The following is an 18,997-nucleotide window of genomic DNA, read 5'->3' as shown; positions in this document are numbered from 1 at the left end:
CACGAATGGAGTAATGATGGGTGGGGAATGAAGTGGAGAATTACCTTAAATATGCTTTACAACTCCAATCATGTCTACTTAAAGCCAGTTTTAGTTTTTTTATTTTTATTTCTTTCATGTGTAACATGCTCAGTAGCTTCAGTAGCTATCTATGCACTCCTCTCAACCAATTGTGCGTCCTTTCAGGAGAAACCTATGGCAACAAACACTACATTACATGTCAAAAGAAACTCTGTTACATATTTAATAAGAAGATAATGGTGCATATTAAAGTTAATATCAGGTTTTCTTTGAATTGAACTCTTTGCGTCGTATAAAAGTTTTAGACTAGAGGTCGGAAACAAAAGATCTTGCCTTGCAGGTTGATGTTCTACTCTTTTATAGTCGCATAATCAAGACATCAATAGCAATTACTCCAATTAGTTGCAGGATAGCCGTAATATCAATAAACCATTTCACGTTGTAAAAAGTGATGGATTACAGACGATGTCATCATAATAAGAAAAAAACCAGTCAGATCTTTTAGTTAACTGCCACGGTGACCAATAGCTGTATAAAAGCACACAAAGATCACACAAACAAGGCCTTCCAACAACCCTACTCTATGAAAATCAATATTAAACACCGGCGACCGAACCATTATAATTTTGATGATAATCTTATTCCATTTTATGATTCCATTTTTATGTTATTCTGAAATATGATGAAAAATAAATAAAACAAGACTTATGGGTTATTTTGAAGTAAAATTAACAAACCAGTGTTCTCCACGCCTAAGCTGAATTGCTTAAAAAATATAAGCTTGTTCGCAATTTTAGTTTCAAAACTGGTATCTTATAAGTAAAAACTGGTATCCTGTAAATAAAAATATTAATTTTAAAAGAACTTTCAGATTTTTCAAGGATTCTTGGTGTTCAAGCTTGTTGCCTAAGAAAATCGAAAATGGAGGATCGCATTAAAAGGCATTGACAAAATGAAGTGCATTGTACTATTATCTCGATTGGAAAAAATTACAATTCACCTAAAAATCCATAATTCAATTAATCAACAAATTGAAAAGCAGATCATAAATGAAATCTTGGAAAGTAATTTTAAATTGCATTCTTGAAGCGATCAAGCCACAAGTCTTGAAATCTACCAATTTAGAGTAGTAATAAAGTGCATTCTCTGATAAGATGATGATGATGATGAAAAGATGATGATAAGATGATGATAAGATGATGATAAGATGATGATAAGATGATGATAAGATGATGATAAGATGATGATAAGATGATGATGATGATGATAAGATGATGATGATAAGATGATAAGATGATGATAAGATGATGATAAGATGATGATAAGATGATGATGGTAAGATGATGGTGATGATGATGATAAGATGATGATAAGATGATAAGATGAGTGAATTCATTTGATTTTAATGCTTTTACTTCTCTCTGGTTTAAATGTTTGAAAACAGTTGTGTGATGATGATGATGATGATGATGATGATGATGATGATGATGATGATGATGATGATGATGATGATGATGATGATGATGATGGTGATGATGATGATGATGAGGATGATGATTGATGACAAGGTGTGAGTCTTCTCCCGTCCACTAAACTCAATCTGAATGATCATTGAAATTTGAGAAAATCATATCTACTGAGAAAAAAAGGCGCAAAAAGAAGATTAAATAATCAATTAGCATGTGGTACTTTTGCAACATTATGATATTTTTAAAAGTTACTTGTTCATGACATTGTTATTCTGCATAATTATTTTCTCACATATTTACATAACTGAAAGTTAGTAAACAAAGTTGTATTTGGCAATTTAGACGCATGCTAAGTGTGTTTGTTTATAAAATAAAAACAACATTTACTTGTGTTTCAGCCTGCAGAGAAGCTAAGTAAGAAATAAAATTGAAAATGAAAAGTGAAAATAGTTTTATCAAAATAATATTATTTACAATTTTTTCGATTTTTATGTTTTTACCGCTTTTCGATTTTTAGGTTTTTACCGCTCATGAGGTTCTGCCCGCCAAATACGCTTATTAACAATGTTACTGCCTTTGTGGCAAATTTTTTATACATTACGAAAAGCGTGTCATGTTCTTATTGGGCGCTAACAAAAGTTTATTAGCAAAAGTCTTTTTCCTACAGCCAATAGGACCATGTGCAGTAACAAATATTTACTTTTTTAAATGAATGTTTTTTTTTGTAGCGAACCATTCGTTCAGCTGTGAATAACTTATACGAAGTATCAAAGAAAGTACATGGGTATGTTTCATAAACTTTCAATAAAGGAGTTGTTGTTGATTTTCTAAAGCATTTTGTTCTGAAACAATCTCTTGAACTGTCACATTAAATTCTACGTGGATCTCCACTAGAAAATCTTTGTTAGCGAACTTTTTCTTCCATTAATGTTGAGTTTCATTTCTTAATTTTTCTTTACGTTAGTATGTTGTTTTATTACATCACTATTTTATTCATAGCTGAATCAATAAACAATGAAGATTCTTTTAACAGAAATGCTTCTCATACTTGTGCTAAAAGACAGCTTCTAAAAGAGATAATAAACTCAGTTGCTGAACGTCGATTTTCTAAAGCTCCAAAAGCTTATCAACCATCAATCACTTATATAGATGCGTTTGCTGGAAAAGGATATTTTGGTGACAGAGTACTACCAACTCCTAATGATGATATTTGTAAATGGGGAACTCCTCTTATTGCTTTAGATGTCTTTATGGAATGCATTGATAAAAAGTTAAGTGAAAGATGTAAGCGTGCATGTGTGGGTAAGTCTGTAGTACATGAGTTTTCTTGTTTTTTTATCTTCAACGATTTACATCATAAAGATGATCTCATGAAGTTTGTAGAAGAATATCTCGAGAAGAACAAATATGGTTATGAAATTCATCATAAACAAGATAAAATTGGCTTATGTAAAACCTACTCCAACTCGATATGTTCTATTAACGTAACAATATTTATTGAGTTTTACAGACTGAAGTTCAAAAACATGGCAGCACGGTTTCAACGTATTGTGGGACCAGTTTTTTCTCTACTTGATCCAACGGGAAGAATTACACTTCCACGAGATGTGATTAAATTGTTAATGGGAAAAGAAAGAGACCTATTAATCAATTTTAATGTACAGTACGCAAACAGGTAAAGTGCATTTTAACATTTAAATTAAGATATTTGAATAAAACAAGATATTTGAGTAAATTAAGATACTTTAATTAGCACGTTTTTACTACTTTAATCTTTAAGTGACTGTTTACAATAAAACACCACGTGCTTGAACTTCGCTTTATTCAATAAGTACTTGAACTTCGCTTTATTCAATAAGTACAAATCTATAAAACATACAAAAAAATATTTGGGTTAATTTTTTTTAGAAAAAAAAATTAACCCAAATATTTTTCTATATTTTTAAAAATCTGTTTTAAGTTAAATGTATTTTTTGTTGAAAGATAGCAACTATACATTTATATAGAGCTGGATTTGATCTCGTTGAAAGCATGAAAAAATTTTCACTGTCTGATGAAAAATATGCCACGATTACACACGAAAGGTATTAAAATTTAAATCGTCTAAACACAGGGGTAAGATTCAAGTTAGTTCAAATGTTTTATTTTGAAATAAAAGAAAGCATTTGTACATTTATCTGTAGAGCTCCTCATAATCCAAAATTGCCTTTGGATCGTAATATCGATGAAAAATTTATCACTGTCCGATAATATCGATGAAAAATTTGACACGATTACACACGAATACATGTGTTCAATAAAAGACTTGCGTGAGGAGTCAACTAGGACAACAATTTATACTTCGACGTTTACACTTAAAAAAGGTGAAAGACGACCTGACAACGCAAGTTTTTTTTACTTAGTATTTGGGACCTGTAGCCCAAGTGTCTTGCAGGACGCAAAAATGGCATTTCAAAGTGTTAACCAAAAAGATAGAGAGTGTGTTAACCGAAAAGATAGAGAGAGCTCCTTTACTGATTATTTTAACTTAAATGGAATATTAATAGAGCCAGGAAGAAAAACAACAAACAAAGACGAAGCAGATATAATTTACGAAAAATTTTGTAGGAAAGGCTCTGTAAAGCTTGGAGAACTAAAAAGAATGATTTTGGAAGAAACTCCATTTCCTTACCATGCTCTTGTATTGAGATTACTTAAGAATGATAAAGGCATACAAGTGTATCCGCTAAATAAGGATGGTAAACCAGATACGAGAAGAAATAACGAGCTTTGTTATGCGGTAAGTCGAAACCCAGACGATCCTGATACCGAGAAAAAGAAGTATGGAAACTTCTGGGAAATAAAATTTTGTTAACCAGAATACAACTTCCAGAATCTTTACTCAACTAAAACTTAGGATCTCTTTACTTTTAATCTTTACAACGACATTTATATAACTTAATGGCGTATAGCTTATTGACGTAACAACGTAAAAACCATGCAATTGTTTTAACCCGCTTTTATTATTACAATTTTTTTAAATTCGGGTTAATAAGGTTAATTATTATTTTCTACCAATACTTAATCAATATCAACCATTTTTTATATTTTTGTCAATAAGTCAATAAAATAATATGCCATTTATATATTTTTGTCAATAAGAATGCTACATGACATTTTCTTACTTTTTCTAAACGTTTGTGCAACTTTATTAAATAGACAAAAAAAATCTTCCGTCCAATTCTCTTTTCTTCAAAAATATTGATGCTTTTCAAATTTTAGCACGTGCTCATATTAGTCTTGTGGTGGGCATTAATGATGTTGTAGATCCTGGGACTTAGTGCTATAATCATTTTGAAACACTTTGGTGACCTAATCATGACCCTGACTAGAAGATCATGACCCTGACTAGAATTTTCCATCTTTCTCATCAAATTTAAAAATAAAATTAAAAGCGGTAAAAACTAAACTAAATCTTAAACTAAAGACCACATTTTTTTGTTATATGATTAACTTTTTTATCAACTATTTTTATTGAGGGGAATTAAAAAAACTTTGGGCTGTAACAACTGTAGGGGAAAGGTGCCTATGATGGCATAGCGCCTATGATGGCATACTGGTGGTTGAAACTCGGCGAGCAGCTTGTTAAATTAACCCTAAAACCAAAAATAAGCCATTTTAATAATATGTTTATACAAAATAAATATTTAATATATATTTTAATAGTTTCAATAAATACTTTGTTTTGCTATTTTGTGCAATAAATGTTTTGTTTTGTTATATATATTTTATACTGTACAAAAATTAATGAAGACAATGTAAGCATTTACCGTTTTTTTTTTTGAAATAATAGCGGTTGCCGGTTGTTCAAAATTTGGCAGCCAACCCCTGATCATACAGAAGTGAAATTTTCATGCATTTCATTTACAGGCTTTTTACATTTATTAGAATACTTATTTTAATGCTATGTGTAGAATAAGGTAGACACAGCTTGTTTTAATAAATATGGTGACTCTTTCCTATGATGGCATACCGAGGAGTTGCCATCATAGGAAAGTCTGCAAAATGAATTGAAAAAAATGCCTGAAATAAATTTTAATGCGCAGAAAAAGGTGATCAGGCTAAGAACAAAGATGAAATACAAGAGTTTGAGAAACCAATACATTTGCAAATGAGATCTCCCCCATCAGGAACTTCCAAATGCATTGGAACTTCCAAATGCATTGGATCTTTTGTTTCAACAAAGGATAAGATCTAATATACAAAAGTTGTGTCTAGTGCCTTTAGCAACCCCTAAAATCGAATTGAAAAGGGCACGAAAACGTGGAAAAACTGGACCTCTGAATACCACACCGGATATCCAAGAATTAAAAGATAAGGCAAAAGAAAAAGATAACAAAGAAAAGGAAAAAGTTAGAAAAACAAAAAAAAAGACGACTGTTGAAGAAAAATACTGCAGTGAGGAGATTGAAGGAAGTAATAATAAAAAGGATTTGGAACCTGATATAGCATTTTTGTATTGTTATGAACTTTATTCGCTGTCTTGCTCTAAAGAACCATGGATTTGTTGTCAAAAATGCAGATCTTGGTGTCATTGTTTATGTGCAGGCATAAAGAGAAGTAGAAAAAAATTTATATGTGAACTATGCTTATAGGCCAAATATTTATTTTTTAATTTTGTTATTTTGATAATTTGTTTCCATTAACAAAAACAAAAAAATTCTTGTTTGTTTAATTTTTTTAAAGTGTGCCATTTATGATTGCTTGATTTTTCGTAGTCAGCTGTTTGGTCATAATATTTTTGTACCCTCAATTAGCCTGCCAACTATATTCTGAAGCAAAAATTGATCTTTGCTGACGAAATTTATAAAATAAACGACAAGGAAAACAAAACAGAACATTTTTAGACTTGCTCCAAACTAACCAATCACGAGCAACTGTTTCTTTATTTTTTAAACGAAAGCTTAATAAATACGTAGGGAAGTGACTACCGTGTTTATCTACAGAAAATGTTGTTAGGTGAGGATTTGGACCTCTTGGAATGACATATCTACATCTTTTGGTGTGACATTTAATTTTACCACTCCAATATCGATGTTGGGCATATAATAATATGCCCAACATCAATATTAAAATATTAATATTTTATATGTAACATAATTGCAATATTTATTAAAATTTTTTGATTTAACACGCATTTCTAATTTACAAATTGTGTATAAAACGAAAATTTTAAAATGCAGCATTAATTAGAAATCAACTCATGCAGTCTTTACAATTGTAACGTTTTAAAAAGAAAAGTCATCGATATCGAAGGAAAAAATTCGAATTTTAATTTCGATTGAAATTCGATTGAAAAAATTCTAATTTTAGTTTTACAAAGAAAAAAAGAAAGATTGAAAGAAGCATATAACGTTAAAAACTCATATATTTTTTATCTTAAAGATTATTTGGAAGCGATAAATTAAATAAATAAGATTTAATAAATAATGAATAAGACTTCATGAAAAAAAGTTATTTGTACAAACACAGGGCCCCGGGAATCTTCCCCGTCCACCCCCCTCTCGGCGGCCATGGACGTACTAGAAATTTGAGTAAGCACCATGTCTCTTAGCTACCTATCTTGAACAACAAAATTCCTGTGCCCCCACTAAAAAAAGTTGTCGTTTACATTTTTTGAATGAGGAAATGTTTTCAAATGATAATCAAAAAAAACTTTCTGGGGGTGTGTTGCAAGGTCTTAGAGTATGTTCCTATGCACCGTGATTTTAAATTCTACGTGGATCTACATTAGGAAATCTTTGTTAGCAAGCCTTTTCTTCCATTAATGTTTAGTTTCATTTCTTAAATTTTCTTTATGTCAATACGGCGTTTTATTACATCAGCAATTTATTTATAGCTGAAGCAATAAACAAAGAAGATTCTTTTAACAGAGACGCACCTTATAGTTATGCTAAAAGACAGCTTCTGAAAAAGATAACAGACTCAGTTGCTGCACGTCGATTTTCTAAAGATCCAAAACCTTATCAACGATCAACCACATATTGATGCGTTTGCTGGAAAAGGATATTTTGGTGACAGATTACTACCAACTCGTAATGATGATATTTGTAAATGGGGAACTCCTCTTATTGCCTTAGATGTCTTCATGAGATGTATTGATAAAAAGTTAAGTGAAAGATGTAAGTGTGCATGTGTGGGTAAGTCTGTAGTGCATGAGTTTTCTTGTTTTTTAATCTTCAACGATTTATATCAAAGATGATCCCAAGAAATTTGTTGGAGAATATCTCCAGAAGAACGAATATGGTTATGGAATTCATCATAAACAAGATAAAATTGACTTATGTTAAACTTATGTTAACTCGATATGTTCTATTAACCTAACAATGTTTATTGAGTTTTACAGGAAGAAGTTCGAAAACATGGCTGCACGGTTTCAAGGTATTGTTGGACAAGTTTTTTCTCTACTTGATCCATTTGGGCATTTAAATTAAGATATTTGAACAAATTTCTTAATTTTATTGGTGTTTTGGTTGACTCGCTCTTTTCTTCGTTCGAATGTAATATGTTTGAGTCGGGTCAAACTTGAAGATGATGTTTATAATATTCTATTTTCCCTCCTCACAATAAGTACAAGTCTAAAAAGTATGCAAGAAAATGCTTTCTTTTAGAAAAAAAAACTTATATAAATAGTTACAATATAACTAAATATTTTTCTATATTTTTAAATATCTATTTTAAGTTAAATATATTTTTGTTGAAAGAAAGCAACTATACATTTATCTAGAGCAGTTCATAATCCAAAGTTGTCAATGTTTGTGGATCGTATTTTCGGTGAAAGCATGATGAAATTATGATTGTCTGATAATACCGATAAAAAGTATGAGATGATTTCACACGAATACAAGTGTTCAATAAAAGACTTGGTTAAACTAGGACAACACTCTATACTTTCACGTTTACATTTAAAAAGGTAAAAGACGATCTGCGTAGCCACTAAGAGAAATGTTGGGCCCTGGGGAAGTTTTTTTTAACAGACCCTCATGATGATCAATCGTATACCCAGGTCTTCTATTTGTGAATTAAAAATAAAAGTTAATTAAATTTTTTAAAAATTAAAGTTAGGAAAAAGTGTACAAAAAAAAAAAAGTTAAACACTGCTTCATAAAAGAGCTCTGCGAGCCTTTCGACTCGCAAACAAATTAATAACTTCTTCAAAGTTAATTTTCATTGCCATTTCGGCTTTAATAGATAAAAAGCCATTACTCATTTAAACGATTTTGTGTCATTGTTGATCTTAATACGCTTTTCATTCTTTTCAACATCTTTGCTAAAAGATCTTTCTGCTTGGGCAGCTGTCACTGGAACAGCACATTCAGTTTGTTTTTTTTTTAATTTTATTTAATAACTCAACGGATTGAAGAGAAATATTTTGTCTATTTGGCATCATAAATTGATTTTAAACGTTTTGCTTTTAAATATTTCATCTCTAAAACGATCATCGATACCATTTTCATACATTTTTTTGCAACTTTTCACACTTACTTTGTGTTTCTTGATCATTTATGTGACGGAACAAACATTATAAACATTGAATAAAGAATGTGTTTCTTTAACTGCATCAAATCTTCTTGTCATATTTCCCATGATGCTATTCATGAAAACATTGAAAATATTAATTCTAAATCCTTCTGTCGGCGTCCTTCTTAACTCGTGTGCTGTTTTTTTCCTTTCAGTATATTTTTTTTCCTGAAAAATCAATTTTTATCTGTAAAGATGTGCCCAACAATCTACATTCATTTAAAATTGTATCCCAACTATCTCTTATTGAATTTAATTCAACAAGAAGACTTAACAAGCTGGTTATTTCTACATCAATTGTTGCATAGCGAGCTTGAAAAAACAGCACTTCTGTAATTTATAGCAGCAAAAACTTTGTGCCATATTTTGGCCAGTGCTAAGCATTCAAAAGATTCCATATACTTTTTTATTCCGTTAAGATCTGATGGAGTTTCCAAAGTTCAATTCCAAAATAAAGTCTATTGCTACTTTAATTTCATTAATTTTTTCAGCAAATGTTTTAACACTTTCAATTCTCGCAGACCAGCGTGTATTTGACATAGTGGGCAAAAAACATCCAGTATTATCTTTTAATGTCTCCCGTCTTTGTTGACTATTACTAAGTATATTGTATAATTTTTGTTTAGTACCGAAAAATCTTACTACTTGAATACAAGATTCTGATGCATGAACACATCGTAAAGAGTGATGGCTTACAGACTCCGTCATCATTATTGTAAAAAACCCAGTTAGATATTTTAGTTGACTGTCACGATGACCAACAGCTGTATAAAAGTACACAAAGATCACACAAACAAGGCCTTCCAACAACCCTGCTCTATGAAAATCAATATGAAACGGCAACCAAACGATTGTAATTTTTATGCCGATCTTATTCCATTTTCTGCATCCGTTTTCATGGCGTACTGAACTATAATAACAAATAAATAAAACAAGGCTAATGGGTTATTTTACAGAAGGTTAACAAACCAGTGTTCTTCCGCTTTTTATTCTTTTTTTAATGTTTAATTAAAATAATCAAGTATGAATTGAATTAATTGAAAAATATTACTTTGCTCGCAATTTTATTGTTATAATTGGTCTTACATTCCTATCTTACATCCCAGAAAATAAAAGTATCAACTTAAAAAGAGCCTTCAGATTTTTCAAGGTTTCTTGTTGTTTAAGCTTGTTGCATTTTCGCATTAAAAATCATCAACAAAATGAAATTCATCGTATTACTATCTTGCGTAGAATGTAACCAAGACTTACTTAAAAAGCCAAAAAATCAATTGATCAACAAATTGAAAAACAGATCATGAATGAAACCGTGAAAAGAAATTTTAAGTTGCATTCTTGACGTCACACTTTTCCTATTTTCAAGAAAATCAGTCCTCAGAGGTAAGAATTATGTTTTATGAAACTATGATTGCATATGAATATGGCTTAATGCTTCGTTCACAACAACTTCAGACACATAACTTATCCTGGGAATCACAAAGTTAAGTTTTTCTCGTGTAATATTAAAATGATATTTTGCTGGTCTTTTGCGGTGCAGTATTATCAGGAGATACTCCACTTGTGTGTTTTCTCCCTTGCTGCGGTTGACAGACAGTCCTGACACAAGCAAGCTATTCCCAAAATAGAAAAATGCAACTTACGCGACTCTTTTAGATTTTACGATATCCGATTTTCGTTAATTTTCGTAAACAATAGAAAAATTGAATAAATGGAGTTAACAAAAAACACTCGAATTCAACTCGAAAATTAGAAAAAGGATCCGGTTTTATCAGATTTAACTAAAAGCTTTGTTGTTTCATAAAAATTTTTTTCATATGTTTTTTATCATGATAACTTTTTTTCCTATTTTATTGTACAAACATCGGAAAGGAAACTTCCTTCCTGAAATCGAATTGGCTGCTCGTCACAATAAAACACTTAAAAATTAATTTGATTTTATTACTAAGCAACAACGAAAAAAAAAACTCATGCAAGCTAATTACTCATCTTGGGAATCACCGAATGAGTTTAATGAGGAGTGCGGAAAATTGATGGTTCGAGAGAAGAGATATTGGCGAAATCAATTTACTTCACCATCAAGGACGGCGCGGACAGCACTCCAGATTCGTCGCATAGCAAGCAAATCATTTTGGTATTCCGATTTTTTCATTTCAACAATAACCTGCATTGAGACTTTAGCGGAAAGTTTCTTAAGAAAGAAAAAGGGATTTGATATACACTGCAAATCTAAAGGGTTCTTGAAGGTTCTGCGGCTGTTCTTCAAAGAACCTAAAGGTTCTTAGAGTCGACTTAAAGAACCCGTGGGTTCTTTACGTACCTAAATGGTTCTTTGTAGAACCGGCTACTTTTTTAGTGCAAGTTTAAAGAACCTTTAAGGTTCTTCGCATTAATTGTTAGAGTAAATATCTTAAGTGGTTAATAAATGATTAATAGCTACCATACGATTTTATTTTATCAATTAGTAAAATATGTAAATGTATATATGTATATATGCGCACAAGATTGTCTTGAGAATGACCAAGCTTCTAGTAGGACAGATGGAGACTTGGTAAAAATTAAGCTTATCTGTTTTGGGATAAAATAGTAAAAAAAAGATTTAACAAATATTGAAAAATAAGTTTCTTTAGCCACATTCTCTGCCTATTGGTGAGGATGATGTAGCTGTAGCAAACCATCATCAGGATATGATAATTGAATACCGTAATCTTTGTCCAGATATGAATATGCTGATTGATTGTCAGCAACATAGTTTTTTTATGTGAGCAAAGGATCTCGATGGACGTCTTTGCACAATTGATCTAAAAGCTAAATACCCATTGCTCTGCTCTGCTCAATTGGTAGGCTTTTAACTATTCTCTTGATTTTATTTTTTGTGTGTTCCAACTTAAAAATAATCTTTATAATAACGATGTTAAAGCTCTCGATAAAGAACTTCATCAACAGATGGAGGGTATGGAAGATAAAATCTTAAGCTTGGTTAAATTAAAGTGTAAAGACGATTTTATTTCTTAAAATTTTGCTGAAATTGATTGTGAAATTAATGAAAGCACTAAGAGAGGTAATAAGTTTTGTGTAATACAAGAGATTTCTGTTTTCCAAAAAGTTATTGATAAAAATTTTTATGCTTTTTTCTGTTAAATATTGTTTTATAATTTAATTCTGTTTTATGTTTCTATCGTAATTTTTTTTTACTATTACAGATGCTACATTCAATAGAGCAATTCTTTCATTTCCACAGCTATTCAAAGAATCTGTTGAAACCTTGGTTTCATTTGATGACACTCCAAAACAGAATACACCAACTATTGCAATCCCTCAAGCTCAAAGGTTTACATCAAAATTTTGTAGAATTATATTAGATAGCCAAGAAATAGTTGAACATTGTAATGATGTTGATATCTCATTAGCGGTGGCTTGTATATTTGCCTCTTATTTTATTTACGATATACAGTACCCTGTTCAGTTGAAAAACACATTATTTTTTGAACACATCATATTTGGTGTATCAAATAAAGAAGTCCCTGTAACAATTCACAGGATGGTAAATACTTTGTGCAAGGTTATTGATTTATTTTAAACTTATTTTATATCGAAATCTTAACTTCAACTGCCTAATATAATTTTACAAATTGTAACATTTATAAAGCAAGAGAGAGAGATTTACTAGAAAATGAATAAAATTTCACCTTTTATATACCGTCTATTGTTTGTTTAGGTACATAAACCCGTACAAAGGGTTCTTTGAAGAACCTCTACGGGTGCTCCCTCAGCACCAACGTCAAGAACCCTCAAAGGTTCTTCAGAGAACCATTCGGCTTTAGAGTGTAGTTAGTTTGACATGGAAGAGCTTGACAAAAAAAAAATGTCGTGATCATTGGTAGTCGCGGTCAAATCTAAGAAATAGTGCTAAAATGGCAGCCATCTACAAAGAGGGTTTCATTAGACAAAAGTATCCGCAAGCAACTTTCATTCGTTGTTCTGCCCACAGTTTAAAATAATGCAGTTTACTCGCTACTGAATCATCAGCTCCTGTAAGAATACTACTTTGAAAATATTTAAAAGCTCAAATAAAAAAAACAAAAAACATTTTGTTCAGTTGCAGCCCAGTTCTTTGGAAAATTCCTTCAGAAGGGGACAAAACAATGAAGCATAAGAACTTAAGCAGCCAAGCCATCAGCATGGAAACTTTTTTATTGTTTTCACTCCACTCTGGTATAGTGGTTTGATGGCAGTTAAAAAAGTCTTCAGTCTTCTCCAATCCACTCAATTCAATCTGGATGAACATAGAAAATTCAAAGAAATCGTTTTTTGCTGAGAAGAGAACGCGAAAAAAAGATGCTTAAATAAACAATTAACATGTACTACTTTTGCAACATCTTTATAGCTTAAAAATTAAAAACCTACTTCCAACAAAACTAATCTATGAAAATCCAAACAGCGACCAAGCAACTATTATTCTGATGGGACCTTCTCCAAATCCTAGCAGCTTTCCAAGAGATCAAAAGAAATGATGATTCGCTACCTCCATCGATGGCCGCCGAAAGGAGGAAGTTGGACGGGGAAGATTCCCGGGGCCGTGTGTTTACAAATAGTTTTTTAAAATAATTTTTAAAAGATTTAAATAGTTTTGACTTTTAAAAGATTTAATGAACTTTCATTTTTAATTTTCAACGACCAGAGAACGCTTCTATTGGTCCAGGGTATATAATTGATCATAATGAGGGCCCCTTAAGAAACCTTTCCCGGGGCCCGAAATTTCTCTCGGTAGCTATGCCTCCATCTATATAGAGCATCTGCAAAATGTTTTATATAAATGGAGGTGGACGGAGAAAAAGAGGTTGGCACGTTTGGAATATGGCGGCAGTTTTTTCTTTTGTTTCCCTTGCTCCCTTTTGGAATCTCTTCAGTTTAACAGCTCTGGTGTTCAATACAGCTGCTGTCTTGGAGTACACAAATGGAAAATGAAGGAAATGTTTAGATTGCATCAAAAGTCATCAGCAAACCAAAATTCAACTTAACTCTCGAGTGGAAAAAAAATAACAACTTTAAAATTTACTTGTATATGACATTGTAATTCTGCAGAACTACTTTCTCACATTATGCTTACATAATTGAAAGTTAGTAAACAAAGTCGATTATTAGGCTTTATAAACGGTTGCTAAGTTTGTATTTGTTTATAGAACTAGATAACATTAATGTGTTTCAGTCTTTAAAGATCTAAGAAAGAAAACAAATAGTTTTATTAGAATGTAGATTAGTTGATCACTTAACATCATCTATTTATATCATTTGTAGGAATTGAAATGAAATTTGACAAAGAATAACATTGGTTATAATATTTTCGATTTGTAGGCTTTGAATTATAGATTCTGCGCGCCGAATGCTGTCACAGTGTTCCTGCCTAGCGCTTTGTGAGTATTTGTTTGCACATTACAAAAGCGTCTTATGTTACAAAAGATTAGCGATAATCTTTTGTATTAATAGATTAGATTAAATCAAAAACTAGCAGCAATAATCTTCTGTATTAAAATTAACGTTTTTTGTAACAAATCAGAATCGACATTCAGCTGCACACAAATTGAATTGAATCATCGAAAAAACTACATAATATAAGATAATATGAAATAATATAAGATAATATAAAATAATATAAGATAATATGAAATAATATGAAATATGCAAATACAGTTTCAATTGGATAGTCTTGGAATTTTTTTTCTAAGCACGCACAATCAATAATTGCTAAAGGAGAAAATGTTTGGTTTTTTCCAGTACTTTTTTCTGAAGGTCAGCTACTCTGACTTGAGTTTTTTTTTATGGTTGATATTTCAAATTTCTTCTAATCCGTAGCGATTTGTTTCAAAGTTGACAAATACAAAATTTGTATTATTAAAGTTTATTATTATAATCACGATAACCTTTTGTACTTAGATTAAATAAAAGACTAGCAGCAATAAACTTCTGTATTAAAATTAACGTTTTTTGTAACAAATCAGAATCGACATTCAGCTGCACACAAATTGAATTGAATCATCGAAAAAACTACATGGGTATGTTTTATAAAAATGTAATAAAGTTGCTGTTGTTGATTTTCTAAAATATTTCGTTCGGAAACAATCTCTAGAACTTTCACTTTAAAGTCGACGTGGATCTCCATAAGGAAATCTTTGTTAGCGTAATTTATCTTTCCTTACTGTTTAGTTTAATTACTAAGTCTTTTTTTATATGATTACGTCGTTTTATTACATCATTTTATTCGTAGCTGAAGTAATAAACAAAAAAGAATTTTTTGACGAAGACGCTCCTCATAGTTATGCCAAAAGACAGCTTCTGAAAAAGATAATTAGCTCAGTTGCTGCACGTCGATTTTCTAAAACTCCGCAAGCTAATCAACCATCAATCACTTATGTAGACGCGTTTGCTGGAAGAGGATATTTTGGTGACAGAGTACTACCAACTCGTAATGATGATATTTGTAAATGGGGAACTCCTCTTATCGCCTTAGATGTCTTCATAGAATGCATTGATAAAAAGTTAAGTAAAAGATGCAAAGAGGTATGTGTGGGTGAGTCCATAGTGCATGACTATTCTTGTCTATTTATCTTCAACGATCCAAAACATAAAAATGATCTCAAAAAATTTGTTGGAGAATTTCTCGAGAAGAACAAATATGGTTATGAAATTCATCATACACAAGATAAAATTGGCTTATGTAAAACCTATGTTAACTCGATATGTTCTATTAACCTAAAAATAGTTATTGAGTTTTACAAATTGATGTTCGAAAACATGGCTGCACGGTTTCAAGGTATTGTTGGACCAGTTTTTACTTTACTTGATCCATTTGGAATTAAACTTCCACGAGATGTGGTTAAATTGTTTATGGGAAAAGAAAGAGACCTATTAATCAATTTTAATGTACAGTACGCAAACAGGTAAAGTGCATTTTAATATTTAAATTAAGATATTTGAATAAATTAAGATATTTGAGCAAGCTAAGATTTTTGAATAAACTAAGATATTTGAATAAATTAAGATATTTGAATAAACTGAGATATTTTAATTTGCACGTTTTTACTTTTAAATTTTAAGTAATTGTTTACAACGAAGTACCACGTACTTGAACTTCGTTGTTGTTGTGTTTCGTATAACATTAGAAAACAACAAGCCCAAAACAAACAAAAAACGTTATTTTTTTAGAAAAGAAAACTGCATATTTTTCTATATTTGTAAATATCCATTTAAGTTGAAGGTATTTTTGTTATTTTTTGTACATTTATCTGTAGAGCTGTTCATAATCCAAAATCCTCAAAGACTTTGGATCGTAATTTTGGTGAAGGGATGAGAGCATTATCATTATCTGGTAATACCGATGAAAAATTTGACACAATTACCCACGAATACAGGTGTTCAATAAAAGACTTATGTCAGGAGTCAACTAGAACAATGCTTTATACTTCGACGTTTACACTTAAAAAAGGTAAAAGACGACCTGACAACGCAAGACTTTTTGACATGGTATTTGGATCCTCTAGTCTAAGTGTCTTGCAGGACGCAAAAATGGCATTTCAAAGTGTTAACCAAAAGCCTGGAGAGAGCTGCTTCACTGATTATTTTGATTTAAATGGAATATCAATAGAACCAGGAAGAAAAACAAGTGACAAAGAAGAAGCTTTTGAAATTTACGAGAAACTTCGTAACAAAGGTTCAGTAAAGCTTGGAGAACTAAAAAGATTGATTTTGGAAGAAACTCCATTTCCTTACCATGCTAATGTATTGAGATTACTTGAGAATGATAAACGCATACAAGTGTATCCGCGAAATAAGGATGGTACACAAGATACTAGAAGAAATAACGAGCTTTGCCATGCGTTAAGTCACAACCCAGACGATCTTGATACCGAGAAAAAGAAGTATGGAAACTACTGGGAAATAAAATTTTGTTAGCCAGAATACAACTTACAGAAACTTTACGCAACTAAAACGTAGGATCTGTTTACTTAATCTTTACAACGACAATTATATAACTTAATGACGTAATAACGTAAGACCTTGAAAATTTTATGTAATATTAGTTGTTATAATAATTATATATTGTAATGTATATAGTTAATTATTATTATAATTAATGAATTATTATATTAATTGTAAAAACGCTTTATTTTAGATTATTACATTTAATAAAAAAACCTTGCAATTATTGTAACCCGCTTTTATAATTACTATTTCCTTAAATTGATTAAAAAGGAGTGAAATTAATATTTTCTACCATTATGTAATCAATATCAACCATCGTTTATATTACTTGTGTCAATAAGAATGTTACAAAACATTTTCTGACACTTTCTCAACATTATTAAATACAACTTTACTAAATAGACAAAGAAAATCTTCTTTCCAATTCTCTTTTCTTTAAAAAATATCAATACTTTCCAAATTTTAGCACGTGCTCATTTTAGCCTTGTGGTGGGTATGATGGTGTAGATGGTGTAGATGGTGGGTATGATAGTGTAGATCTAGGGACTTATCGCAATAATCTTTTCGAAACACCTCGGTGGCATAATCATTATCCTGACAAGAAAGTATATATCGTCAGGTTGGAATTATTTTGTTCTATCTCCTATTTTAAACGTTGAAAGAAAGTTTTTGATTTTTTTCTATAAGTAAAAATTAATTAAAATTTTATTGTTACTTTTTTAAGAAATAACTTATTCTTTAAATGATTTATATTTAAAGAAACTATTTAGAAAAAAAAATTTAAAAATAAAATGTATTTTAAAAGTAATCATTACTTAGTAAAATTAACAATTCATTTTCTCCCAACGTTTAAAATTAGAGATAGAACAAAATAATTCTAACCTGACGATATTCTTTGGTTGATATTGATTATATATTAGCAGAGAATGTCAATTTTTCTTCTTTCTCATCAATTTAAAAATAAAATTAGAAGCTGTAAAAACTAAACTAAATCTTAAATTAAAGACCGCATTTTTTTGTTATATGGTTTTTCAACTATTTTTATCGAGGAGAATAAATTAAAAAAACAATTCGTTAAATTTTCTCCCTCATTACAGTAATCTCCCTAATATTTTAATGACCTACTACACTCAAAAATTAAATTGGTAAACGTTTAAGCCCTGCAATTGTTATAACCCGCTTTTAATTGTGGTGTATTCAAATTGCTTATCATTTTCATAAACCTTTCTAGAAAGTATTCCCCAAAGATTTTCAATTGGGTTAAGATCTGGAATACATGCGGACCATTCCATTACGTGAATATTTTTTTCTCTAAACCAAGCTTTTGTAAGCTTTGAATTATGGATAGTAGTATTATCTTTTTGGAAAGTGAAATTTTCACCCATCAATTCCTCACCATGTTCAAGCAAACTTATTTCTAATAAGCCAATTAAGTCCTGTGAATTCATTTTTGTTGAAATCCATGCCAGTGGAAGTTTTTCAGCAAAGGAAAAAGCCCCCCAAACCATAACATTTCCACCACCAAAGTTACGACTCATCCGAGTTTCTTTCTCTTTTCGAAGATCGTGTCAGTAATATTGATAGCCATCAGGACCATCTAGATTGAACTTTTTTTCATCACTAAAGATAATTTGATGCCACTCTTCTTGCCGAGACGTGTTCGTTTGCAAATTGTAATATAACTTCCTCATGACGAGCAGTAAGTTTTGGTTTTGGTTTACGCTTTTTCCAAACATTGTTTGGATCTTCATGTACAGTTTGTCTTATACGTTAAACAGATACAGGTAATTGTAAATCAGCACGAATTCGAGATGCAGGCATGTGCTGAGCAGCAGCATGACGTATAATAACTCGTTTAGTACGATTATCAATTTTACGTTTGCCACCACTTCCCTTGTATGCTCCATAATTAACGCCAATCTTGAAGTAGTTGTTAACCACTTTTAGAGATCTTTTAATTTTCGTTGCAA

General features: G+C 30.9%; 1 protein-coding gene across 3 annotated transcripts; it reads left to right on the top strand.

The window, feature by feature from the left end:
• The first annotated feature begins 1,884 nt into the window (after window positions 1-1,884).
• Window positions 1,885-17,240, top strand: LOC149894879 (uncharacterized). 3 transcript variants are annotated; one of them, XM_090100823.1, is made up of 5 exons: window positions 1,885-1,904; window positions 2,219-2,274; window positions 2,490-3,165; window positions 3,497-3,574; window positions 3,674-4,710. In XM_090100823.1, the coding sequence occupies exons 2-5, from the start codon at window positions 2,271-2,273 to the stop codon at window positions 3,738-3,740; spliced, it is 825 nt and encodes a 274-aa protein (XP_089956949.1). In that variant the 5' UTR covers window positions 1,885-1,904; window positions 2,219-2,270; the 3' UTR covers window positions 3,741-4,710. The 3 variants fall into 3 exon arrangements, with proteins under 3 accessions (XP_089956949.1, XP_089956941.1, XP_089956944.1); XM_090100815.1 differs by lacking the exons at window positions 1,885-1,904; window positions 3,497-3,574; window positions 3,674-4,710 and adding an exon at window positions 16,337-17,235; XM_090100818.1 differs by lacking the exons at window positions 1,885-1,904; window positions 2,219-2,274; window positions 2,490-3,165; window positions 3,497-3,574; window positions 3,674-4,710 and adding exons at window positions 14,975-15,100; window positions 15,313-15,985; window positions 16,337-17,240.
• Window positions 17,241-18,997: the final 1,757 nt, after the last annotated feature.

This window comes from Hydra viridissima, unplaced genomic scaffold, assembly GCF_058129835.1.
Source record: "Hydra viridissima isolate aposymbiotic clone 2 unplaced genomic scaffold, HvirCarnegie_v1 scaffold_1, whole genome shotgun sequence".
Classification (NCBI taxonomy): Eukaryota; Metazoa; Cnidaria; class Hydrozoa; order Anthoathecata; family Hydridae; genus Hydra; species Hydra viridissima.
The sequence above is the reverse complement of the archived record's forward strand: the minus strand, read 5'-3'. Positions and strand labels throughout refer to the sequence as shown.